Consider the following 25,780-nt stretch of genomic DNA (forward strand, 5'->3'; position numbering starts at 1 on the left):
ATGGCAAAACCCCATCTCTACAAAAAATACCAAAAAAAATTAGCCAAGTGTGGTGGCACACGTCTGTAGTCCTAGCTACTAGGGAGGCTGAAGCAAAAGAATTGCTTAAACCTAGGAGGCAGAGATTGCAGTGAGCCAAGATCATGCCACTGCATTCCAGCCTGGGTGATAGTGAGACTCCCTCTCAAAAAAAAAAAAAAAAAAATGGGGTATTATAGATGTGAGCCACTGCACCCAGCCTTGGATCATTTTAATCTAGGTGGGAATGGGGGGTGGATTTGAAGTCACGTTTTATTGAAAGTAGGAAAGAAGTTGAGACATATAGGAAGTAAATTAGGGCAGAAAGTTCAGAATTAAGAACAAGAATCTCTCAGTCTCTCCTATGCTAAATCATAATTTGTCATGGCCTAAGGCAGGGTGACTTTAGCAGACGTAGCCCAACTCTGAGTCCCAGTGCTGAGGGCTGAGTCCCAGTTCCACTTATACCTTGTTGGATGTTGAGGAGACAGGTCACTTACACCCGCCTTTTAAGCCACAGTTTCTTTCTCTGAGAAAGAATAGTAATACTCGCCTCCCCAACTCACAGAACTGTTATGAGGATCAAAGTGATCAGACTTGTGCATAAGAATTGCTGTGACACCCAATAAAATGTGAATCATGTCGCTTTTATTACATGTAGGAAAAATGTGATCCATGTTTGGTGAAAAGTTCAATGAATGGATGAGCCCAGCTTGCTAACCACCTTATTTTGATACAAGACAGGAACAACCTCATCTATCATATTTTAATCAAAGGGTAAATGCAGGAATGACTTCATCTTTTGGGTTTATATAAAACATAACCAACATATACAACATCACCATTATGAAGCAAGCTCTTTCCCCATTAAACAGCTGATGCTTAGACTTTCTTCACATGGAACAAAACCTTTTATTCCACTATTAGAGATATGACTTCAAATGCACTATGCCTGAATAAGGTACCATTGAGACTTAAATCACACTAACATATATATGACTATTTCATTTTTTAAAGTATGGTTTAAGGGGAACTAAGGGGAAAATGAGTTTGGTTTGTTTTGCCTTTTTGTTTTAAATTTTACCAGGAAAGTGTATTTTGTTATCTGTACTGCCAAAGAGGTGAATAATTGTATAAACTAGAGGCCAGTCACCACCGCTATGGTGGGCTATAAAAGGTCTCTTTCCCTATTTCTTCCATCTTCCTACCCTTGAAATTTTGGATCTCCTGCTTAATTTGACAGGGCAGATAACTTCGACATTGATTTGAGGTTAAAAATAAAATGCACAGACGACATAACCCCTAAATTATAGATGAACAAAAATCTTGGAAGAACACTGGAATAGATCACAGGGAATTGTATTAATTTCTACTGAGATAGCAAAGCCAATATCTGTGACTAATCCGCTCTTGCTATGATCAAAATAGTCATCACAAGCACCATAATGAAAAAAATCCACATGAAGAATCGGTCTATGACTTTCGCCACCTTCTTCCATTCACTCCCTTTGGAATTGGTGGCCTTGTGGTCTTTGAGGCACTTGGCGATGTACTCAATATTCCTCGTCAGCACTTTGTACTGTGCACAGTAACTCTCGGCCTCCTGAGGGTTCTCACCCTGGCAGCCCAGGTCGTTCTTTAAGCGTTTGTTCATGTCCTTCTTTCTGGAAAGGTCTTTGTTCCTGGCCGTTTTCAGGTTAGACTCTGGGAGTTGGCTATAAACTTTTGTGAGGTGGTCCCGCTCTCTACTGTGGTGCGGGCTGAGGCAGCTCTCACCCACATCATAGACAAACAAGACCCTGGACATGTATTTCAGGATGACCACCCTGGCCCAGTGTGGCACCGGCCGGGCCTCGGCCCCACAGAAGTGGATATTCATCACCATGATGGTCAAGGCAGTGGAGGCCGTGATCAGGGCCATCGTAGCTATGTAGTATTTACCTGGAATTAAAATAACAACAGTAACTGAATTTGCTTTAAAATGGTCGTCATACAGCCATGAGTCACTTAACAACAGGGATACATTCTGAGAAAGGTATTGGTCATTAGGTGATTTTGCTGTTGTGTGAACATCATAGAGTGTATGTACACAGACCTAGATCGTATGGCCTTCTACACACCTAGGTTGCACGGTGTAGCCTGTTGCTGAGGCTACAAATCTGTGCAGCATGTTACTGTATTGAATACCACAGGCAATTGTACACATGATTATCAAACAGTAAGTATTTGTGTGTCTAAACATGTCTAAACATAGAAAAGATAAAGTGAAAATTGACATTATAATCTTATGGGACCGTTGTTGTATACACGGTCTGTCATTTACCAAAACATTGTTATGAGGCACATGACTGTATTTGGCCTAAAAAGAAACAAACACCCTCTCTAAGGAGGTGTTATAGCCTAGGGGTTACTAGTATAGACTTTTTTTTTTTTGAGACAAAGTTTCGCTCTGTCGCCCACGCTGGAGTGCAGTGGTGTAATCTCGGCTCACTACAACCTCTGGCTCCCAGGTTCAAGCGACTCTCCTGCCTCAGCCTCCCAAGTAGCTGGGATTACAGGCGCCCGCCACCACGCCCAGCTAATGTTTGTATTTTTAGTAGTTGGGGGGGTTTCGCCATCTTGGCCAGGCTGGTCTCAAACTCCTGACCTCGAGTGATCTGCCAACCCCGGCCTCCCAAAATGCTAGGATTACAGGTGTGAGCCACCACACCCAGCTGTAGTATAGACTTTTGAATCTGACTTCCTGGATTCAAATCCCAGCTTTATCATTCCCTGGACTTTTGGCCTTCAGCAAGGCATATAATCCTGCTAAGCCTCAGTTTCCTGCTCTGTAAAGTGGGTGTAGTAATAATATCTAACTTGCAGGAATATGAGAAGGCTTAATTGAGATGATACATGTGAAGTTCTCAGCACTGTTCCTGGCTTGAAATTAAAAAGTTTGGAAATGTTTCCTGAGATCATGAGGTGAAAAATTTTTCCACACTCAATGAGCAAACAATTAATGAACTTGACCAGTTCTCAGAATTGTCTTCAGAGCTCATTAATATGAAAGCCAATTGTTATTGGGTAAGAAAGGAGACTGTATCACTATTAGCCTTCAAAATGTGATTATATAAAGCACACGTTGATGAAAAAGTGAAATTAAGGAAGGAAACAGTTAAGATAAGGCTACAAATTTATGAAATATAGAACAAAAAGCCAAGAATATGAACAAAACCAAAAGCAAAGTTTTGAAAAGGTAATAAAATTGATGAACCTTTGATAAGACCACTTACAGGATAGAGAGAGAAATAGAGAAAGGGAAAGAGAGAGAGAAGATGGAAAAGACTTATACAATAGTACAATATTATAAATAACTGTGTAGTCGGGCGCGGTGGCTCACACCTGTAATCCCACCACTTTGGGAATCCCAGCACTTTGGGAGGCCGAGGTGGGTGGATCACTTGAAGTCAGGAGTTGGAGACCAGCCTGGCCAACATGGTGAAACCCTGTCTCTACTAAAAATATAAAAAACATTAGCTGGGTGTGGTGGCAGGTGCCTGTAATCCCAGCTACTCAGGAGGCTGAGGCAGGAGAATCACTTGAATTCAGGAGGCGAAGCTTGCAGTGAGCCGAGATTATGCCACTGCACTCCAGTCTGGGCAACAGAGCTAGACTATGTCTCAAAAAACAAAAATAAAAATAGCTGTATAATAACATATTTGATAATCTAGATGAAACTGCTGGAAAAATGTCAGATGTCAAAATTAGTGCAAGAATAAAGAACACTTTAATAGAAATGGGAATCAATCAAGCACCATCCCCCCACCAAAGGCTCTAGGACCAAAAAGAATTTATAGGTGAGTTTTACCAAACTCTCAAGGAACAAATAATTCCCATCTTATGCAACTTGTTCCAGAAATAGAAAAAGAGGGAAAACTGCCCAGTTCATTTTGTGAAGTCCACTTGACCTGATTTCAAAAGTGACAAGAAAAGAAATATTAAAGCCATTTCACTGATAGACATATTTGAGAAACTTCTACAAAATATTAGCTAACTGAATCCAACAGTGTCTTAAAAGGATAATGTATCATAAGAAAGGAGTTTGGTCCAGTTATCTAAAAGAGTTCAACATCAGAAGACTTATTGATGTAATTTATGACACTGATGAGAAAAAGAGAAAACTCACATTATTATCTTAATAGATGAAGATAAAGTATTTGATAATGTTTATCATCTACTTATTATTTGTCAAAAACTCTGAGTTAATATATGAGACATTTCTTAAAACGGTAAAGGCCATGGGCCAGAAACCTATATCAAGGGCTACATTTGATGCAGAAAACTTAAGCATATTTCTGTAATATTGTGAAAATATTCCATGGGTGCTATGAATAGCAAATTATAATTGTTAAATAAATGTTCTCAAGATCTGTGTGCACTTTTCCTAAAAAGATACATTTCAGCCAGTTGCGGTGACTCACACCTGTAATTCCAACACTTTGGGAGGTCAAGGTGGGAGGATCACTTGAGCCCAGGAGTTCAAGACCAGCCTAGCCAACATAGTGAGACCCTATCTTTTTACTTTTTTTCTACATATATATATTATTTTGAGACAAAGTCTCACTCTATCACCCAGGTTGGAGTGCAGTGGTGCAATCTTGGCTCACTGCAACCTTCACCTCCCGGATTCAAGTGATTCTCCTGTCTCAGCCTCCCAAGTAACTGGGATTACAGGCACGCACCACCATGCCCAGCTGATTCTTTTTATAGAGATGGGGTCTCACCATGTTGGCCAGGCTGGTCTTGAATTCCTGACCTCAGGTGATCTGCCTGCCTCAGCCTCCCAAAGTGCTAGGATTACAGGCATGAGCTACCATGCCCAGACTTCATTTTTAAATAATAAAAATAAATTAAAATAAAATTTAAAAATATAAATTTAATTTTAAAAATATAAATTTCATATTTTCATAAAAACATAACAAGCAATTCCTGTGAGACGTCTGTCTTTAGAAATTGTGCCAGCTTGTTAGATAATGTCACTGCCCAAGAAGAGAGTGGGACCGTCCCATGATCTTTCCTCGAACAAGGCTATGATCATCACTGCCAATCATTTCTGCCTCAGGAGAGGTAATAAAATGCCAATACATCTCCTTTTTATTAGAGGACAAAAAGCTTTGTGTTTAATTCTGAAAAACAGGGCAGTGTGTGTGTGTGTGTGTGTGTGTGTGTGTGTGTGTATGTATTTTGCAAGGAGAGACATAAAAAGGAAGATATTTCCAAATGGAGAAGTCACTGTAGTATCATCTCAATATTGGGTAATTGGACTCAGAAAAGAGTAAAACGGCAAGGCAATGTCTCTTGATATTGGACTCTAAGTTCCTTGGTGTTCTAAAATTTCTCCTTATTGCTTACTTTAAGGAACTCAAACTTAGATCTAGCTTGATTCTGGTAAGCATCTGTTACAACAGCAAGTCCTTGAGATGGAAATGTTGGATCTCAAGGGTATTGGAGGCAGAAAGTGGACGTTAAAGGGGATAGGAAAGCCCTCAGAACAAGTTAGGCAAGGATAGGGGAGGAAGGGGTGGTACCCTCAGTCTGCGCTGCAGTCCTTGGAGGGACATTTCATTATTGTAGATTTTTGAAAATTTAGTCTGCTTTGGAATCACCTCAGATTCCCAAATCTTGGCCAAGTTGTTAAATCAAACTCTCCAGGTGTAGGAACTTGCATTTTAATAAGCTCTTCCACTGCTATTATACCCAATGAAGATGAAATTTTTCTGTTAAGGGTAGACGTCAGGCTTAAAAAGCACATCTTTCTGCCATGTTTGCCACTCTTCCCAAGAAGAAAGCCCTTGTCACATGAAATGATAACAATAGTCACTGTTTACTCAGTATTTACCATATGCCGGGGCATGCACTAAGCAGTGACACAGAAGGAAGTGATCACACAAATTTTGCAGATGATGAAGCAGAGACTAAGAGAACAAGTAACTTGCCTAAGTTTGATCAAGGAGTGAACAGTGAAGTCAGCATTCAAATGCAGGTTTCTTTGACTTCAAAATCAGGTTTTAACCTCTGAGTCAGTGGATTTTAGACTTAAACGGAGAATGCATCAGAATCACTCAGAAGGCTTGTTAAAACAGGACGCCAGGGCCTTATCTCCAGAATGTCTGATTCAGTAGCCTTAGGGTGGGCCCTGAGGTTTTGCGTTTCTATAAGTTCCCAGGTGATGCCAATGCTGTACATCTGGGGACCACCACTTTGAGAACCACTGCTCTAAAGTGTAATGCTTTTCATTGCTCTTTTGTGTAAACCCAGAGACCATAAGACCAGTTTTGATTCCAAAAGCCTTATCTATATTGAAAGATGCTAACTGCAACCACCAGAAAAATTCAAGACAGTCTGTATTGAGTCTGAAATTGGCTCCATTGTTTCAAGTGTAAAGGCACACGCACAACCTTAAAGGCATGACCCCAGGCACTACAAAGCTGGGCTTGAAGTTTACTACTTAAACTCACCTATCAGGGGAACATTTTCTGAGGCCGGCATGATTTCTGCCACCATTAGTTGAAATACAGTCATGGCCAACAGGATGGTCACTCCCAGGGAGACCTTTTCTCCAGAGGCTGCTGGGAGATAAAAACTCAGAGGAGCCAGAAAAGATATGAGGACACATGGGATGAGGAGGTTGACGATATAGAATGAGGACCTCCTCTTCAGAAGGAGGGTGAATGTGACATCTGGGTAAGGCTCAGAGCAGCAGCCATAGGAGATCACATTCTTCACAGCAGGCATGCCATGGACCTCCCATTCCACATCTTCAATGAAGTCAGAGAGATCTCCGCTGTCCAGGGCATTGAATATGTCTACCTGATTGCCATTGTAGGTCCAGGAACCAAAAGTCAGGTTGCACTGCTGGTTGTCAAAAGGGAAGTAAGTGACATCCACCACACAGGAGCTTTTGGTGATGGCCGGTGCATCCCAGGTGATCAGCCCATCATACCGCAGGACCACATTGGTGTTCACAGGCTCTGAAGATTCATCGTCAGCCCTAGAGGTCAGATGAGGAAAACGAAAGCCACATGCTAGGAGAACTTGCCACCTTCCTTACCCCAGACAGCTCACTGTGCCCATCACTTCAGTGTTTGGGCCATGGAACACCATTTTCCCTGTGACTGTGGCTCGGGAGTCTGGAATCAACTCAATTTGTCCTTCTCCTCCGTCTCCTGTAACTAGTCAGGGCCAAGTTCTCTTGGAGTCTTCCTTTAAAGCATCTCTGCTCTCTATCCCTTCCTGTCCATTCCCAGTGCCACTTTCTTGGTCCAGGTGTAATGATTTGAACACACAGACAAAAAGTAGGCCTGTCGATACTAAAATCTGCTTACTTGATTTGTTAACTTTAGGCACAAGAATATTGAAATAAGCTTTTTATGGCTATTATAAAAGCTATACATGTTTATTTGTAGCATTTGGAAAACTCAGAGGAAAAAATGTCATTCACCCATAACTTTAGAGATAGTCACTTATTCCAGATATATCTTCTTTTGCTTTATCAATATTTATGCCTTGTATTTTGGGGTACAGAATTTCTATTTTTCTCTAGGGAATTACTCTTTCTCCATTGCCATTGCAAGGCAGAGGAAATGTTGGTCAAGGTGCCCCAGTGTCCCTGGCCAAAGGACGGCTGGGTGGCCCAGGCTTGGTCCAACAAATTCACCCTTTCCAGAGTTTAGGTCTTAAGCAGAGTGATCCAGAGACCAAAAACATAACCCTAGTGATGGCTCCCTATTCAGAAAAAAATAGACAGTCCCTCTTATCTTGAACGCTAGAGCAGCCTTTGTTCTGTCCTTTCCAAGAGTTGGTTGTTTACTTTTTCCTTTATTTAAATGAGATGTGCCACATCCTTCTAACAAATTCCTATTTCACAAGGTTGCCAAAGTCAGTTTCTGATGCTTATAACCAAAGAGTCTTAATTGGTACATTTCTGTTAACATTTGGGTGCATATTTTTTGCAGTCTTCCTTACAATTTTTTCCCTGCAAAGTATATTTTGGCTAAATATAATGTGGTATTCTGGTTTGGATCCTGGAACAGAAAAAGTACATTCACAGAAAAACTGGTAAAATCTGAATAAAGTAGTTTAGTCAATAACATTGTATTTATTTTGATAAGTATACTATGGTTATGTAAGAGGTAACATTAGGGGAAACTGCGTGAAGGGTATAAGGGAATTCTGCACTATCTTTGCAACTTTTCTATAAATCTAAAAATTATCCTCCAATTTAAAGTTAACTTGCAAAAAATAAAAAGGAAAAAAAAAAGATGAAACAAAATTTTAAAAAATACATGGTCATCTGTTCATACTCTTCTACAACATTCTTTTCATGTCTAAATAGCATTCTATTATATTCCACTATATTAGATACACCATAGTTATTTAACCAATCTACTGAAGCTTGATATTATGGTTGGTTCCAGTTTTTGTATTCATAAGCAATGCTGCAGTGGACATCTCTGTAGCTGAGTCTTTACATTTATCCATTGACCCTTTCCTTAGGTTAAATTGCTGAAAAAGGATGTGCTGGGTCAGAACAGGCATGTTTTTGAAGGGGGTAAGGGATAAAAGACTACATATTGGCACAGTGTACACTACTCGGTGACAAGCACACTAAAATCTCAGATTTCACACTATACAATTCATCTATGTAAATAAAAAACACTTGTACCTCAAAAGCTATTAAAATAAAAAATATATTGGCTGGGCATGGTGCTCATACCTGTAATCCCAGCACTTTGGGAGGCTGATCACTTGAGGCCAGGAGTTTGAGACCTGCCTGGCCAGCATGGCAAAACCCCATCTCTACCAAAAAAGTACAAAAATTAGCCAGGCATGGTGGCACACGCCTGTAGTCCCAGCTACTCGGGAGGCTGAGGCAAGAGAATTGCTTGAACCTGGGAGGCGGAGGTTGTAGTGAGTCAAGATTGCACCACTGCACTCCAGCCTGGGTGACAGAATGAGACTTTGTCTCAATAACAACAAAAAAAAAAAATAAAATAAAATAATGCATGTCTATACATATTTTTTAAAGAACAGACATGTTTTTAATTTTTCCACTCATTAGAAATTGGGTGCCACAATATTAACTCTAATCTACTGAGGAGGAGGAGGAGGTATGGACTGAGTTAACTCCATCCCAAGGGGATCTTTAATTGTGAGTGTTTGTGAAGATAACAAAATAAATTTTTTGAAAATGCCTGAAGCTTCCTCCTGTAACAGTGAGAAATGTGTACAGTTAGCTATCTGAGGAGTGAGAACTAGACCTGAACTGAGAACACTGCTCACCCGTCCTACTTCCTTGGTGCAAGAGGAGAGATCTGGGGATCAGAGAGAATCTGTGTGGGGCTAGGACAATTGCGCCCGGCAGGGTCCCTGTAGGAGATAGATGGCCTACTCCAATTAGATAAACTGAGGAGAGTTTAAGAAAGGGACTGTTCACAAAGGTATGGATACGATGCAGAGAAACCATTCCTGGACATGAAGAGGTGAGGAGAAAGTGCAGTTACCAGAACCTGGAAGGAAAGATTTGCATGAAGAGGGTCACCACGATAGGAGTGATGACTTTCCTTCAGGGAACACATCCAGGCAAAGACAACCTCCCAGGAAGAGAGCGAGGGAATATACATGCTAACCTCACTCTCTCTTCTCCCTGCAGTTGCCCACTGGTGCTCCACATTGGCCAAACCCAACCCCAAGCCAAAGGGCAAGGGAACCTGCTGACCAAAAACATCACCCCAGCTACTTTGGAGTAGGTTGTGGGGTTTTTTTGTTTGTTTTTGTTGTTGTTGCTGTTGTTTGTTTGTTTGAGACGGAGTCTCACTCTTGTCACCCAGGCTGGAGTACAGTGGTGCCATCTCAGCTAATTGCCACCTCCACCTCCCAGGTTCAAGCAATTCTCCTGCCTTAGCCTCCTGAGTAGCTGGGATTACAGGTGCCAGCCACCACACCTGGCTAATTTTTGTACTTTTAGTACAGACGGAGTTTCACCATGTTGGCCAGGCTGGTCTTGAACTCCTGACCTCAGGTGACCCACCCGCCTCAGCCTCCCAGGGTGCTAGGATTACAGGCGTGAGCCACCACGCCTGGCCGTTTTTTGTTGTTGTTGTTTGTTTGTTTGTTTGTTTTTTGAGATGGGGTCTCACCCTGTTGCCCAGGCTTTAGTGCAGTGGTACAATCTTGGTTCACTGCAACCTCCACCTCCCAGGTTCAAGTGATTCTCCTGCCCCAGCCTCCCGAGTAGCTAGGATTATAGGTGTGCACCACCACGTCCAACTAATTTTTGTATTTTTAGTAGAAACAGTGTTTCACCATTTTTACCAGGCTGATCTCAAACCCCGACCTCAGATAATCTGCCTGCTGTGGCCTCCCAAAGTACTGGTTTCGCAGGTGTGAGCCACCGTGCCCGGCTTTGAGTATTTAAATACATTATATTAAAATATATGTATTTTTTGTAGAGACGATGTCTCACTATGTTGCCCAGGCTGATCTTGAGCTCCTGGCCTCATACGATCCTCCTGCATTGGCTTCCCAAAGTGCTCGATTATGGGTAGGAGCCACCGTGCCCAGCCAAGACAGTATTATTTAATCACTTCATGACCAATATCTTATTGTTTATCTCCCTGGTTTTCTTTTTTTTTAATCATATCACAGCTCAAAACTTGCAGTGGCTTCCTATAGCCCACACAATACTTCTACACCTCCTCAGTTTAGTGTTCTAGATATTCCATGATCTATTCCCACCTCACTTTCTAGCTGTGTGCCTTCTGCTGGTCTCCTTCACTCCCACTCCACCAGTTAAGACTGAAATCCCAACAAACCCTGTGAGTTTCTCTTACTTAAACTCTTTCTTCAACTCATAATGGTCCCCCTTTTCTGCATGTAGCAGTCTAACACATCCTTCAAGACTCTGCTCAGAGGCCACCTCCGTGAAGCCTTCCCTGCCTCTCCAATCAGATATCTTTCCATCCTTGAAGGGCCACAGCACTTTACTTCTGTGTTATAAGAGACTTGCATTTTTACCTTGCATTATAGTTTTTACATACATAGCTTATTAAATTGTTCCTTGAGGTCAGAGACTGGGTCTTAAAATGCTCATTTACTTCTCATAAAAATATCATGGAGATTTGAGTTCAGAACCTGATGCAGGTTTCATAACCTTAGGTGGGTTATATCTCTGTCACCCACCTGTAAAAGTGGGCATTACAACACCTTAAGGCTTCTTTTTAGTTTTTATATTAAACAAACTATGTACATTAACTTCTATTGCTGCTGTAGCAAACTACAACAAACCTAAACCTAATGTCTTCTGTTCTTTTTCTTTTTTTCTTGAGATGGCATCTCACTCTGTCGCCCAGGCTGGAGTGCCATCTTGGCCCACTGAAACCTCCGTCTCCTGGATTCAAGCAATTCTCCTGCTTCAGCATCCAGAGTAGCTGGGATTACAGGCTCCCACCACCATGCCTGGCTAATTTTTTTGTATTTTTAGTAGAGACGGGATCTCGCCATGTTGGCCAGGCTGGTCTCAAACTCCTGACCTCAAGTGATCCGCCCACCTCAGCCTCCCAAAGTGCTGGGATTACAGGCATGAGCCACCGAGTGCAGTCCCTAATGTCTTAAAACAACACAAATTTAGCATCTTAACAATTCTAGAGGTCAGAAATCCTAAAACCAGTGTGACCAGGGCTGCATTCCTTCTGGAGGCTCTAGGGGAAGATCTGTTGCCTTTCCTTTTCCACCTTCTAGAAGCCACCTACATCCCTTGACTCAGGGCCCCTCCTTGCATCACTAACCTCTGCTTCCTTTGTGGCATTGCCTATTCTGACCATCTCATCTCCCTCTTAAAAGGACCCTTGTGTTTACATTAGGCCCACCAGGATAATCTCCCCCATCTCAAATCTTTAATTCAATGATACCTGCAAAGTCTCTTTTGCCATGTAAGATAAATCTTCACAGGTCTTGGGAATTAGGATGTGGACATCTTTGCGGGGGCTTTTTTTTTAATATATCATACTTCGTAAAGCTCCAACTCCATGCAGACAAATAGTAAGTGGCCAATATGTATTAATTTCTTCCCCTTCTCTCTGTTTCTAACTGTGTTTCGTGTTCTCAACTAAAACATGAAAAAATTACAGGGACAAAAAGTAAGCTGGAGGTTGGGAAGGCATGTTTAATAATATAACCCTCACAGAATATTTAAATTGCTTTCCTCTTACCTTCCCTTTCCTCAGCTCCTCAGTGGCCTTCAGGCAGTGATATGGTTTGGCTGTGTCCCCACCCAAATCTCATCTTGAAGTGTAGCTCCCAGAATTCCCACATGTTGCGGGAGGGACATGGTGGGAGGTAATTGAATCATGGGGGCAGGTTTTTCCTGTGCTGATCTTGTGACAGCGAATAAGTCTCATGAGATCTGATGGTTTTATAAAGGGGAGGTCCCCTGCACAAGCTCTCTTGCCTGCCAACATGTAAGATGTGACTTTGCTTCCCATTTACCTTCAGCCATGATTGTGATGGCTCCCCAGCCATGTGAACTGAGAGTCCATTAAACCTCTTTCCTTTATAAATTATCCAGTCTTGGGCATGTCTTTATTAGCAACATGAAAACAGACCAATACAGGCAGCCCCTTCTCCTCTTCTGTATCTGATCAAAGACTGAGCTAACTTTAGTTGTTTTGCAATTGAGCAAAAACGACTTTCCCAGCCTTGACTGTGAGAAGCCCATTCCTGGGAACTGGAGAGGAGCAGGCTGGTGAATGAGGGAGCAGGGAGAGTCGCCCAGTGTTTTCAGCCCCCAGAGTGCCTGGAACCTCAGCGTAGACTTGTCTGTTTACTCAGTCCCAGGATCCCTTCCTCGTTCCATCTCCAATGTCTCTGTCTTTCACATATTCACTTTTCCTTCCTTTGCATATCAAAAAGAAGTTCCCGCCTCTCTCTTGCTGGCTAACTTCCCTTCCGGTCCTGTGAGTCCTCTCCTTCCATGCCTCCTTCAGGATTTTGCCTCCCTTGGTCCCTCTTCTTCTCTCTGGCCCCTCTAGCCACTTTCCAACTCTGTTCGCAAGTCTCTCCTGCCAAATTCCTTTCCTCCCTGGCCCTTCTACCTCTCTCATCTCCTTCCACACACTGCTTTCAAAAGTAACGGATACCCGCTGTTGTCCCGTTTCCTCTTGCTTTTATTTCTTGACTCCTGCATTTTGATGTCTTTCCGACAAGTACAACTAGGCAAATCTCAAACTTCTCCTAAGTCTTCATCTTCTTTAACTCTTCCCAAACATTGGGATTATGCGTTGTTCCTAGACATCCTCTCTTCCCTTGGTTTTCATGACATGACTCTCTCAGTTATCCTTCTACCTCTTTAACCACTAATTCTAAGCTTCCTCTGTAAATTCCTTAAATGTAGAGGTTTTTTCAAGTTTATCGTCAGCCATTTTCTTTCCTTCCAGGAGTAGTTCTATAGGACTTTAAGGGCTTTTGGCATCTCCATTAGCCCTGATCATTTTTCCAGGTTTCAGATTTGCCTCTGCAATCTCATTATTGGACATTTCCTTAGGGATTTTTCTTTGGTTCCCCAAACAGAATATCAAATTCATCCTCTTTTTTTCCAAACCTGTTTCTCCTCCCCCTCCTTTATTTCCAGTCTCATTTGGAAGTCTTGACATTCTCTAAATCATCTTATATGGCTAAGGATAGCTACATAAGCTGGCCTTAAAGCTAAATTCTAGACAAATTCTTTTGAATACAATAGGGCACCCAGTTCCTCACCAGGTCTAAAATCCAACCATTAAAACTGCTCATTAAAATCCAACCACTGGGGCCAGGCATGTTGGCTCATGCCTGTAATCCCACCACTTTAGAGGGCCAAGGTAGGAGGATTGCTTGAGCCCAGGAATTTAAGACCAGCCTGGACAACAGGCAATATAGTGAGACCCCATCTCTACAAAAATTTTTGTAAAAATTAGCTGGGTGTTGTAGTGCATACCTGTAGTCCCAGCTAGTCCCAGGAGACTGAAGTGAGAGAATCACTTTGTTACCCATGGAAGGTCTCAACTACAGGTGATCCATGTTCTTGATATTTTGAACAAAGAATTGGACAAAATGCACAAATAAAGCAATGAAAATACAGAACAATGAAAGAAACAATAAACGCTCAGATTTATTGAAATGAAACTACACTCCACAGAGTGGGTGTGGGCTCAAGTAAGCAGCTCAAGACTACAGGTTACAAAATCTTCTGGGTTTTAAGTACCCTCTAGAGGTTTCCCCTTGGTTGCACCTTATGTAAATAAAAACTTGGCCCACAACCAATTGGGCTGAAGTGAAGTTACACCCTATGCAGATGAAGATGTGATCTACAACCAATCAGAGGCTGAAGTGAAGTTATAACTCATGCAATGAAGATTTGGTCTGTGACCAATTGGAAGCTGAAGTGAAGGCTCCCTGTCTCCAGACCCTATTGAGGAGAATACTGTTTCAACTTGAGCCCAGGAGGTCAAGGCTGCAGTAAGCTACGATCACACCACTCACTGTAGCCTAGGTGACAGAGCAAACCACCGGCCCCCACCAAAAAAAACTTGACCATGAAAACCCTGCCATAATGAATTCAAATTTAAAATTTCTGTAATCTGATTTTACCTAATCTAAAAATGTCAGTGGCCTTATACTAGCCACTATACTAACCATATACTAATACTAAACATTCCCACCAGAACTTTGAGCCCCAATTCATTAATTTCTCTATTGATTTACTGAAAGAGCCAGTATCTACATGAACTGTTACATTGCTAAAAAGCTCACTATTTCTTGGGACAATTCATTGCCGAAGTTATTAGGGAAAATTTTTTTTTTTTTTGGGGGGGAGCTTATCTTCCCTTTGGCTTCTACCGATTATCTTGGGTTTTGTCTTCTGGAACATTGTTCTCTTTTTTCCACCCTACTTTCTCTCTGATTGCCTAAGGTAACCATCATCAAGTCTTCAAGGTTTCTCTCTTCCAAACTAAGCATCAGCAAATTCAACTGTTCTTCTGTGAAGTGGCATCCAGACCCATCTCCTTCCTGATCACTCCCTACCAGTGTAGCCCCATGGATTCGGGCACGAACAGTGACTCTAGATGCAAAGCGTCTTCCTGCCTGGGTGTCTTTACTACACTGGACTGATTCACTTACCCCCTACCCCTATTTCTCCTTCTTGCCACAACTCAGGAAGCCCGTTGTGTTGCCTATGACATTCTCTACCTGCTTCTGAGAAGCAGTGATATTGTATCTGGCATCAGTAGATTCTACAGAGTCAGAGATTCAGCTAGAAGGACTGAGCTCAGGGAAATAGCCATGACTAAGGGCTCTTCTTTGCCGGATCCTGTAACACTCTTCCGTTTTCATTTCAATTTGTTAAAGGCATGAAGATGTCATCCAACCATAGCTCCGTTTAGAGGTTCTTCTACACAGCAAAACTCTGAGAAGTTTTACTGAGAAGGAGAAGGCAAAGGAGAATAGAGGAGCAGAAACAGAATTGTCCATGACAAGAGCACAGAGATGACTAAAGAGTCAACCAGAGGAACAAAAAAGAGATGATGAACCAGTGTAGTGAAAGGCTCTGTGTAAAGGAGTGGGGAGTGGGGAAGGGAGAATGAGGACAGAACCGACCAAAGCCACAGTAGGCTTGTTTGAGCTCATGAGTACATAACTGGCTTCTCTAATAAGGGAGCAGTGGAGTCAGCTTAACTTAGGGTGCCTTGTAAGCTTGCAAAGAAGCATTTCAGTAAGACATGGTCACCGCCTCAGCCAATCAAAACAGGAGGGAGAGGAGAACCACCGTTCTGTTTGATTTCTGGAGAGAATTTTTAGAACTTACAGAATGCTTGCCGGCACAGCAGCTCGTGCCTTTAACCCCAGCACTTTGGGAGGCCAAGCTGGGTGGATCGCTTGAGCCCAGGAGTTCAGAACCAGCCTGGGCAACATGGTGAGACTCTGTCTCTACTAATAAAAAATAAAAAATAGCTAGGCATGGTGGCATGCATCTGTAGTCCCAGCTACTCAGGAGGCTGAGGTGGGAGAATAACCTGATCCTGGGAAGTTGAGTCTGTAGTGAGCCATGATTACACCACTGCACTCCAGTGTGGGTGATAGGAGTGAGAGCTCGTCTTAAAAAAAAAAAAAAAAGAACTTACAGAATGCTATAAGAGATCATCTGTGTCAATGAAATTATCTTTCTTTTTCTTTTCTTTTTTTTTTTTTTTTTTTTTTTGCGATGGAGTCTCACTCTTGTCACCCAGGTTGGAGTGCAGTGGTGCAATCTTGGCTCACTGCAACCCCTGCTTCCCAGGTTTAAGTGATTTTCCTTCCTCAGCCTCCCAAGTAGCTGGGATTACAGGCACCTGCCACCACACCCAGCTGATTTTTTAATTTTTAGTAGAGACGGGATTTCACCATGTTAGCCAGGCTGGTCTTGAACTACTGACCTCAAGTGATCCACCCGCCTTGGCCTCCCAAAGTTCTGGGATTACAGGGGTGAGCCCCCACACCCTGCCTGTATCAATGAAATTATCAAATATTACTCTCCTGCACTGTGCGGACTAGAGAGTGGTAATGGACAATGTGGCTTGTTTTCTTGCTCTGTGTGTGTGTGTGTGAGAGAGAGAGAGACAGAGAGAGTGAGCACGGGCAGAGACTGTAAACTGGAGGAATAAAGCTCAGTACTTGAATGGTATCTTCCTGTTATCTTCTTTGGGAAGGGATACAGACCACTCAGAGTGGGGAACGGACAGAAAGAACAGGGCTATGATTCCAGAGGTCATGACCTTTAGATGAGCTCTCTGAGTAAGGAGTGAGACTAAAATCCAGGCTGCAACCCACCCATGTTGCTTCCTTAAAGGAAATCCATGCCCACTGGAAGCCTCCACCCAGGGGAGCCCCCGAGCTGCCCTCATTCACATACTTCTGGGCCACAGAGGAACTTTCCCACTCCACAGAAACTTGGGTCCAGAACAAAAAGAGAGAGAAGCTCCTTCGACAACAGGTGGGGCCACTGAGCTTGAACTGTGACCCGAGATCTGGTATTTTTCTCAAAATGCTGCCCATGGACCCACAGTACCTATGTCTTCCGGAGCTTGTGGAAATGCAGAATCACAGGCCTGCCCCATACTCGTGGAATCACAATCCGTATTTTAACAAACTCCCTGGGTGATTCATATGCACCTTCCAGCTTGTGAAACATAAATCTTACCTACCCATTGTACAAGGCCCCTTGCTCTGAGACCGGGAAAAGGTCACTTTGTATCCTGTAAACTGGTTCATCCTCCACCCCACACAAAACCCCAAATCCACAGGTCAGTTTCTAGATGGCCCATTCCAGTTTAATTAATTACTGACACATGATCTCGGATGGTGAATGTCACTGTTAAGGGTTGAATTGTGTCCCTGAAAAATTCACATATTCAAGTCTTAGCCCCCAACACTCAGAATGTGACCTGATTTGAGAATAGCATGATGGAAGATGTAATCAGTTAGGTTAAGATGAAGTCACGCTGGAGTAGGGTGGGCATCTAACCCAATATGACTGGTGTCCTTACATAAAAGGGAAATTTGGACACGGAACACACAGGAGAACGCCATATGAAGATGAAGGCAGAGCTCAGAGTGACGCTCTACAATGCTAGGAACACCAAAGACTGCCAGCAAACCACCATTAGCTAGAAGAGAGGCCCGGAACAGATCCTCCCTCACAGCCCTCAGTGGAAACCACGCTGTCAACACCTGCATCTCAGATGTCTCAACTCCAGAACTGAGACAACACGTTTGTGTTAAGTCACCTAATTTGTGCTACTCTGTTACAGCAAAATTAGTCCTAGCAAACTAATGCAGCCTCCACTTTCCCACCTGAAAAAGGGGCATGTAGATTGATGGTTTCCTTCCAGCTCTAAGCTTTTATGACATATTATTTCCTGATCTAAGATTCTATGACTGTTATTTTAGGAGTCCTAGGAACATGGATTAGTATTTAATTTCTTGCATGTTTTAAACATTCCTTTTTCATTATGTTTAAATTCTATGAAATCAACACGTTCGTGCCTGAAAAGCTTCAGTTCTGAGCTGCACTTACTTGTTATATAAGACGATGTCCGGCCTCCACACGAGGTCACTGGGGATCCTGATGGAGTCTAGGCCATCGTACTGATCTCGGTCCCACGTGAGATAGGCATCGTGCCAGATTTGGCGGATCCACAAATAGGCGGTCAGAATTTGGTTTCTTTCATCCTGCACAATGAATGCAGATGTAACTTTACCTAGCAGACACTTGAAATGTCTTCTATTGATAGGACACTTGTTCTTCACAATAGGAATTTCACAAACACTCATCTATTTTCAATAAGTAAGTGAGAGCTTTATTCTTTATTTATTCTATCCCCTTGATTGACTACCAAGATCACTCTTTTCCTCCTAGATTTAGTGTTCAGAATGTAAAGTGGACAAATGTTTAAGTCCACTTGATATCTTTGCATGGATCAACTGCCCATATTTCCTGAAAATTGATCAATGAATGACATACTTGAAAGCAAAAGTAAGGAAATAACAATATGCAGAAGGAAAATCTTTCAAGTTTCATAACATTGTGTAATTAAATATAGATAAGCACTAATAAGCTATGCCATCTTAAAACACTACCTTTTAAAAAAAAAAAAAAAAATTGAGATTGGCCGGGCGCAGTGGCTCATGCCTGTAATCCCAGCACTTTGGGAGGCCGAGGCGGGCGGATCACGAGGTCAGGAGATCGAGACTATCCTGGCTAACATGGTGAAACCTCATCTCTACTAAAAATACAAAAATATAGCCGGGCTTGGTGGCGGGCACCTGTAGTCCCAGCTACTCAGGAGGCTGAGGCAGGAGAATGGCGTGAACCCAGGAGGCAGAGTCTGCAGTAAGCCAAGAGTGCACCACTGCACTCCAGCCTGGGCAACAGAGTGAGACTCTGTCCCCCCACCAAAAAAAAAAAAAAAAAGATTGAGATTAAATTCACACTAAAACTCACCATTTTAATCATTTTAGAAGGGAACAATGCACTGGCTTCTAGTATATTCACAATGTTGTGCAACCATCACCACTGCCTAATTCAAGAGCATTTCTTCCCCCCGGCAAAGAAACCCCATAATCATTAAGAACTGACTGGTCATTTTCCCCTTCCTCCCCACAGACCCTGGCAACCTCTATGCTGTTTTCTGTATCTACGGATTTACCTAGTTTGGACATTTTATATAAATGGCAGCATACAGTATGTAACCCCACCATTCCTTAGATTTTCTAAGACTGTTACGGTTAATGACCAGGATTAGGTAACATTTTGTGAAATTAATTAGTTTTGTAGAAAGCTTCCTTTTCCCGGCGTTCTTTTCTCCCACCAGCTTGCATACGGAGCTATCATTCCCTCAAATTCCCAGTTAAGACATTCTCTTCAGAAAGCATGGTTGTTTATCCTCTAAGAATCATTCCACAGAGTCAGCACCTTGTATTACTCACCATATCCTTAATCTGAGAGAGCGTAATCTGCAGCGTGACATTCAGGACTTTATCTGTATCTTCCACTGGACGAAGAGCATTGGAATAATCTTCAAAAAGGTCATTAAACAACTTCTGAGCATATTTTCCATCTGCTGTCTCCACAGCTACTCAACAAGAGGGATCTGGATCAATCTTCAGAGTGTTGTATGTATTTCAAGACAAAGAACACAAGACTGAGGTCTAAAATGGGGGATGGCCCAGCACTGGTGAGGGACAAGCTTTGGGTGGACGGATGAGCTGTTTTTCTGGCATGCCCTACCAAGGTCAGAGGCAGTAGGAAGCACGGAGCCCTTCCACGCGAGGTGGAATCATCTGTTTCGTCTTCCCCACCCTGCCCCACCTCCCACCAAAGCAATAGCCCCAAATGAGACAAGGTGGTTACGTGTCACCAGCCGCTCACCTCTCAGTCTGGAAGCAGCAAAGTAAATCCAGCAAAAGGAGATGCAGGAATGGGACCAGTTCATCTTTTTCCTGAGCCTCTATAATAAAGTCTTGGTCAGGCAGCGTGGTCTTCCGCTTCTCCCTGTGAATACGAAGGATCTGGGCACAAGGAGCCCACACTGCCGCAGCCTTATGGCAGCAGCTGGAGAGCTCAGGCTTGCATTGCACGCAGGACCTAGATCCTGAGATCCAGGCCTGCCCTCCCTCCCCTCCAGTAATTTGAGACTGGCAACTCCAGTGGCTGAGATGCCGGGAACCCAGGGTGCGTTAGGTCCAACAGTGCTGTTCTGGGGGGCCACCTCTGTTGAGGGTCCCTAGCCACCCTCAGCAGAAACAACCAGACAGAAGAGGAGGTCAATGCAGGCAGCAGGGGTATGCCTGACACCCCAGAGACTCCATCTAAGCAGAATGGGAGCTTTCTACACCGACCATGAGCAGATTCAGCCTGAGTCTGGGGACTAAGGGAAGCCTAAGGGATTGAGCCATGGGACAGCTGTCCAGAAAGACTCTATGCGCTTTTAGCAGCATTTGAAGAGGGAAAGAGACACAGTTCTATGATCTTCAGAATATATTGGCATTTTGGTTTTTTCTCTACCTCAGCTTCTGATCCCTCCCGCAGCCATCCCTCTGGGCACGGATCTTGCATAGTAAATGTTTGTGAGTATATGTGTGAGGTGGTGTGCTGGATGGGTGGATATTCACCCGCTTAAGAAGCAGCAACACTGTGAGTTGGATTTGGACTTGACCCCTTGGGTTCGACTGCCAGCCCAAACCCTGACGAGCTCTATTATTCTGGATAAGTCACCAAACCTCTCTGAGCCTTCCAGAACTACAGACTGGGGAAAATAATATTTCCTCTCTCTAGAGCTACTGAGATATCTGTATGTGAAAGCACTTTCTAAATATCAGTAATTTTCATCTTTGATCAGCTTTGCAGATCCAGAATTTCTATGTTTACCAAGTCACACAGGATTTACCAGCTCAAAAACAAAATATGAAAAACTGGCTCAAAGGCTGACCAAATCAGCATGAGAATAATAACCAATGGTGATACTACTAATGATGATGCCCTTTGCATTTGCATGCTACTTCATATAAAATTTCAGTCGTTTCTCATATGTGATATAATTTTACTCCTTTAGAAAAATGTCAATTTTCAATTGCTCCTTAGTCTGTAAACTCATGTCTGCCCATCCTATTGCCTGGAGAATCTGCTTTGGAAAACCGTATTAAGATAATTTGGTTGCCTGGAATCGGAGCGAGGAAATTCGATAGCTCTGTTTCATCGGGTTACAGCCGCCTGATGAGTCACCCCATCCCTCTTCGGGAATGTATCCTTTGAGTGGAACAGACACTCAAGCCAACGGCAAAGTGTTTCTTAATTGCCTGTCCCCTTGTGTTGATTGTGAAGACATTATTTTTCTGACGTCCCTAGTCTGACTCATTCATCAAATGACACAGTTCTGGGTGCCCACGCTCAGTCCTCCTTCAACAAACCATCCATTTTGGAATCTCAGAGGTGGAAGGTACTTTTGAAATTGAGTTTAATGCCTCACTTCCATATGAGGAAACTGAGGCCCAGGGATGCAGAGTGGCTTCCCTCCAGCAGTGATCGGCCAGAGACAGGATCCAGGCCACCTGCCCCAATCCACTGTGCTCCCCGCACCATTAACAATGCATCTCTTCCTTCTCATCGTCTTTCATCAATATGGCTTTTGATGCCAGCTGGGTGGTGACTTCTTTGTGTGTAGAGGATCTTTACCTTATATATCTTTGATTCCTCACAGCACTCATAGGGTTGAATTGTAGTTGACAGAGGGCCTACCTTGAATGGTGTCCCTTCCCTTCCTATCCCACTCCCCTCCTTTCAGGGTCTCTTCTCCCCTCAGGGACCTCTTTTAGGTTGAAGTTGCTGAGAACCTTTGCCCATTGGGGTCTAGTGTCCTGGGGGGCATCCCTGACTCCATTCCAGGAGGATGACGGCAGTGCTGCCATTCTTTAGAAAAGAGTCCTGTCTGACAAAGAATCGTAGTGAATTCTATGGTTAAAAGATCCACTGCCCAGCAGCAGCGTGGGGATGGGAAGAACAAATACCTTCATTCTGCTACATGTGTTTTTTAAAACAAAAATTACAAGAGTCAAACGTCATATTTTGCAAAGGATATTTTCCCCACAAATGAATATGGCATGAATACTTTCTCCATTTCATTAAATAGAGGATCAGAGCATTTCTAACTTGTAAAGAGCTCTTCAAGGACCATCTAGCTGAGGCCACTCATGTTACAGATAAAGAAACTGAGGACTAGAGAAGTCAGAAGCCTTCACAAGGACATAACCCATTGCCCTGACTCTCAATACAGTGCTCCTTACACAACATCAGTACAGCTGGTGAGGAAGTTCAGAGGAAATCAAGGTCAAGTGTGCCTTTAGGAGGTTTGGGGATGCGCTTCCTTTCAGCCAAGGGCAGGTGGGACCTCGATCTGCCCCACAGGAGGGTGGGTAAAGGATGCTGACTTTCCACGGAGAACCATGCCAGAGACCCTCAACCTCTCCAGGAGCCTGGGCTCTTTGCAGAGGAGTGCTGTCCTAGGTACTCAGAGCCATGACGCCTGCTAACCAGTGCTCCACAACTCACTGAAACGGCAGGAGATACCTCAGTGGGACGCCATCCCCAAGGGCCTATTTCACTGCTTTCTAAGTTTGCTGGATTTATCCCGGATATGTGTCTTGAAAAAAAAAAAAAACCCTCAAAGTTGCTTTAAAAGAGAGCTATGTGAATTCCTTCACCTTGCACCAGAGTTTAGGATAAGCGTTGGTAGTTAGGACGCAAAGTCATGCTTAAAGGGCTGCCCATGGTACCACTCTCCAAACATTTTGGGATCTACTTCTGTCTTTGTTTTCTTTCTCTTTCTTTCTTTCTTTCTTTCTTTCTTTCTTTCTTTCTTTCTTTCTTTCTTTCTTTCTTTCTTTCTTTCTTTCTTTCTTTCTTTCTTTTCTTTCCTTCCTTCCTTCCTTCCTTCCTTCCTTCCTTCTTTCTTTCTTTCTTTCTTAGATGGAGTCTTGCTCTGTTGCCCAGGCTGGAGTGCAGTGGTGTGATCTCAGTTCACTGCAACCTCCACATCCTGCCAGCTGGGTGGTGACTTCTTTGTGTGTAGAGGATCTTTACAATTTACCCAATTGTAACCAGTCTAACTGGGTTCAAGCAATTCTCTGCCTCAGCCTCCCAAGTAGCTGGGATTACAGGCACCTGCCATCATGCCCGGCTATTTTTTTTTTGTATTTTTAGTAGAGACGGATTTTCACCATCTTGGCCAGGCTGATCTTGAACTCCTGACCTCGTGGTTCACCTGCCTCAGCCTCCCAAAGTGCTGGGATTACAGGTGTGAGTCACTGTGCCCAGCCACTTTGTTTTCTTGGTCAAAAGCAGTATAATGTAGAGTTTAAGAGCACAGACCCTGGAGTCGAACCGCTTGTATTCAAGTCTGGCCCCACCACTTACTAGCTGTGTAAGCTCAGCCAGATTATTCGACCTCAGCTTCTTCATCTATAAAATGGGGACAATTATAAATAGTGCCTACCTCTTGGGGTTGTTTTGAGGACTGAATCAGTTAATGCATGTGGAACCCTAAGAATAGTGCTTGACCATAAAATGCCCAGATAAATGATCATTAAAGGGGAAAATGACATGCTAAGCATGTCATCTGTAGCTCAATGCCACTATTTATGTATTTATTTATTTATTTTTCCTCCCCTCTTCCTCTCCCCCTTCCGTCTCTCTCTCTCTCACTCACCCAATCTCTCTGCCAACTTCTTGATAGACCTGGTTAGAGGATAATTGTTTTATGTGACAAGCAGCTTGTACTGTGGGTGGGAGAATATCGGTCCTACTATTTTCGTGTTGCCCTTTTTTATTGTGATGTTAATATTATTGTCAGTACAGCATGGATTTATTTATTTGCTTCCTGATTTCCGCAGTAGTCTTTTTAATCCTCTTATCCACTTTGTGAGAGTTACCCAATCTAACTCTGCCACAGAGATTGGCAAACTCTTTGCAAAGAGCTAGATAGTAAACATTTCATCGTGGCAGGCCATATGGTCTCTGTACTGACTACTCTTCTCTGCCAGTGTACTATGAAAGCAGCCTATGGCAAAATGAATGTGTGACTGTGTTCCAATAAAACTTTACGAAAATAGGTGGCAGGGCATAGTTTATTGACCCCTGATATAGATAAACAGATTCATAAATCCACTTTGCTCATGAAAATTGTAATAGGGAACAGTGTTCCAGATGAAGAAGGGGCAAAGCCTGGAGGGAAAAGGGCTTGACATGCGCAGATGCATGGCAGGGCCAGGGCTGGCTGACTGCAGCTCAGCCAGTGAGACTCAAACTGCCTTCCAGCAGAGGCTCTGGGCATGGAAGAAGCCTTTCTAATAAAGAGTCAGAAATATAAGAGAACTGGAAAGAGCAGGAAGCAACCCAGTTGGATGTCTGGAGGCGGGGCAAGCCTCCTCACTTCCACAGGATGACCGTGATAGTGTGGTGGGCAAGGAATTAGAGTTTCCAGATATAGGTGATGGTGGGAACTGTGGCTACAGCCAGGCCAGGTGAGCAGCAGGTGAATGGGCCAGAAGTTCAAGTGAGTCCCTCTGGGGTTCCCATGAATAAGGACAGGCCTGGAGGGCAGAGCTCTGGCAGTTTCACTGAGAGGTACAGAGTCCCAGAGCACTGTTTTGTTTCTAGATTGCTAGAAATCCTAGCAACTGCCTTCCCCAGATGTACTGAAATCCATTGGCCTGGGGGAGTGCAGGTTAGATCAGAACAAAAGGGATTCAGGAAGGGGAGGAAGGAACAGCGGGCTGGGAGCTCATTATGGTATGGGCACCAAAAGGCGATCACGCTGGGCGTGGAGCTGATTCTCCTTTTGTGACTGCACGTCTGTGTCTCATTCTTGTCCCACTGTGTTCTGGCTCTGCCAGTGGTGTGCAGTGGACTGGAAGACTCTTCTGAGTAAAACCCAGCCGGAAAATCTGTCTTGGTGCTTCTGGGCGTCGTGAAGGAAATGTCCAGCTCTTGGACTTTCCCAACCATGACTTCAAACAGATCCAGCTCCTGCACATCATCCTCGCTTCTTCTCTCAAACCCCATGTATTAGTCTACTGGGACTCCCACAGCAAAATACCACAGACCGGATGAATTAAAAACAGAAATTCGCTTTCTCACAGTCCTGCCTCCGCACCTGAGGACCAGCTCATCCAAGAATCAACTGGAAGTCCAGACCAAGGTGTGGGCAGGGCTGGTTTCTCCAGAGGCCTTTCTCCTTGGCTTGTAGATGGCCGTCTTCTCCTTGGGTCCTTACAGGGTCTCCTCTGTGCATGTCTGGGTCCTAATCTCTTCTTCTCATGTCCCCATGAATAAGGACAGGCCTGGAGGGCAGGGCTCTGGCATTGCCCTAAGAGATACAGAGTCCCAGAGCACTGTTTGGTTTCTAGGTTGTGACCCCATTCCCCGATTGTACCCAGACCCATTGTCTCCTCCGATGAAATTCGTCCCACCCCAATGACCACACTTAACCTTAATTACCTCCTTAAAGACCATATGTCCAAGGGTCACATTCTTCAGTACTGGGGGTTATGACTTCAGCGTGTGAATTCTGTAGGAGGCAATTCAACCCGGAACACCCCACGTCCAATCTGTGAACGAATCCCGGCAGCTGCACCTTCACAATATATCAGGAATCCA

At 43.6% G+C, this 25,780-nt stretch overlaps 1 protein-coding gene across 1 annotated transcript; it reads right to left on the bottom strand.

The window, feature by feature from the left end:
• Window positions 1-731: 731 nt before the first annotated feature.
• Window positions 732-20,204, bottom strand: CHRNA9 (cholinergic receptor nicotinic alpha 9 subunit). The gene is made up of 5 exons (XM_023224697.3): window positions 20,000-20,204; window positions 19,558-19,703; window positions 18,146-18,300; window positions 6,519-7,051; window positions 732-1,959 (listed from the first exon to the last, which is right to left on the bottom strand). Exons 1-5 carry the CDS (start codon window positions 20,061-20,063, stop codon window positions 1,418-1,420), a joined length of 1,440 nt encoding a protein of 479 aa, XP_023080465.2. The 5' UTR covers window positions 20,064-20,204; the 3' UTR covers window positions 732-1,417.
• Between the last annotated feature and the right edge of the window lie 5,576 nt (window positions 20,205-25,780).

The sequence above is a fragment of the Piliocolobus tephrosceles genome, chromosome 3 (assembly GCF_002776525.5).
Source record: "Piliocolobus tephrosceles isolate RC106 chromosome 3, ASM277652v3, whole genome shotgun sequence".
In the NCBI taxonomy this organism is placed as follows: domain Eukaryota; kingdom Metazoa; phylum Chordata; class Mammalia; order Primates; family Cercopithecidae; genus Piliocolobus; species Piliocolobus tephrosceles.

Excerpts from the sequence above, each read along its gene's own strand:
- CHRNA9 (XM_023224697.3), bottom strand. The coding sequence starts at position 20,063 with ATGAACTGGTCCCATTCCTGCATCTCCTTTTGCTGGATTTACTTTGCT. Across the intron at positions 19,704-19,999 it reads TGCTGCTTCCAGACTGAGAG|CTGTGGAGACAGCAGATGGA; the intron begins GTGAGCGGCTGG and ends CTTGTTGAGTAG. Across the intron at positions 18,301-19,557 it reads TCTCTCAGATTAAGGATATG|GATGAAAGAAACCAAATTCT; the intron begins GTGAGTAATACA and ends TTCATTGTGCAG.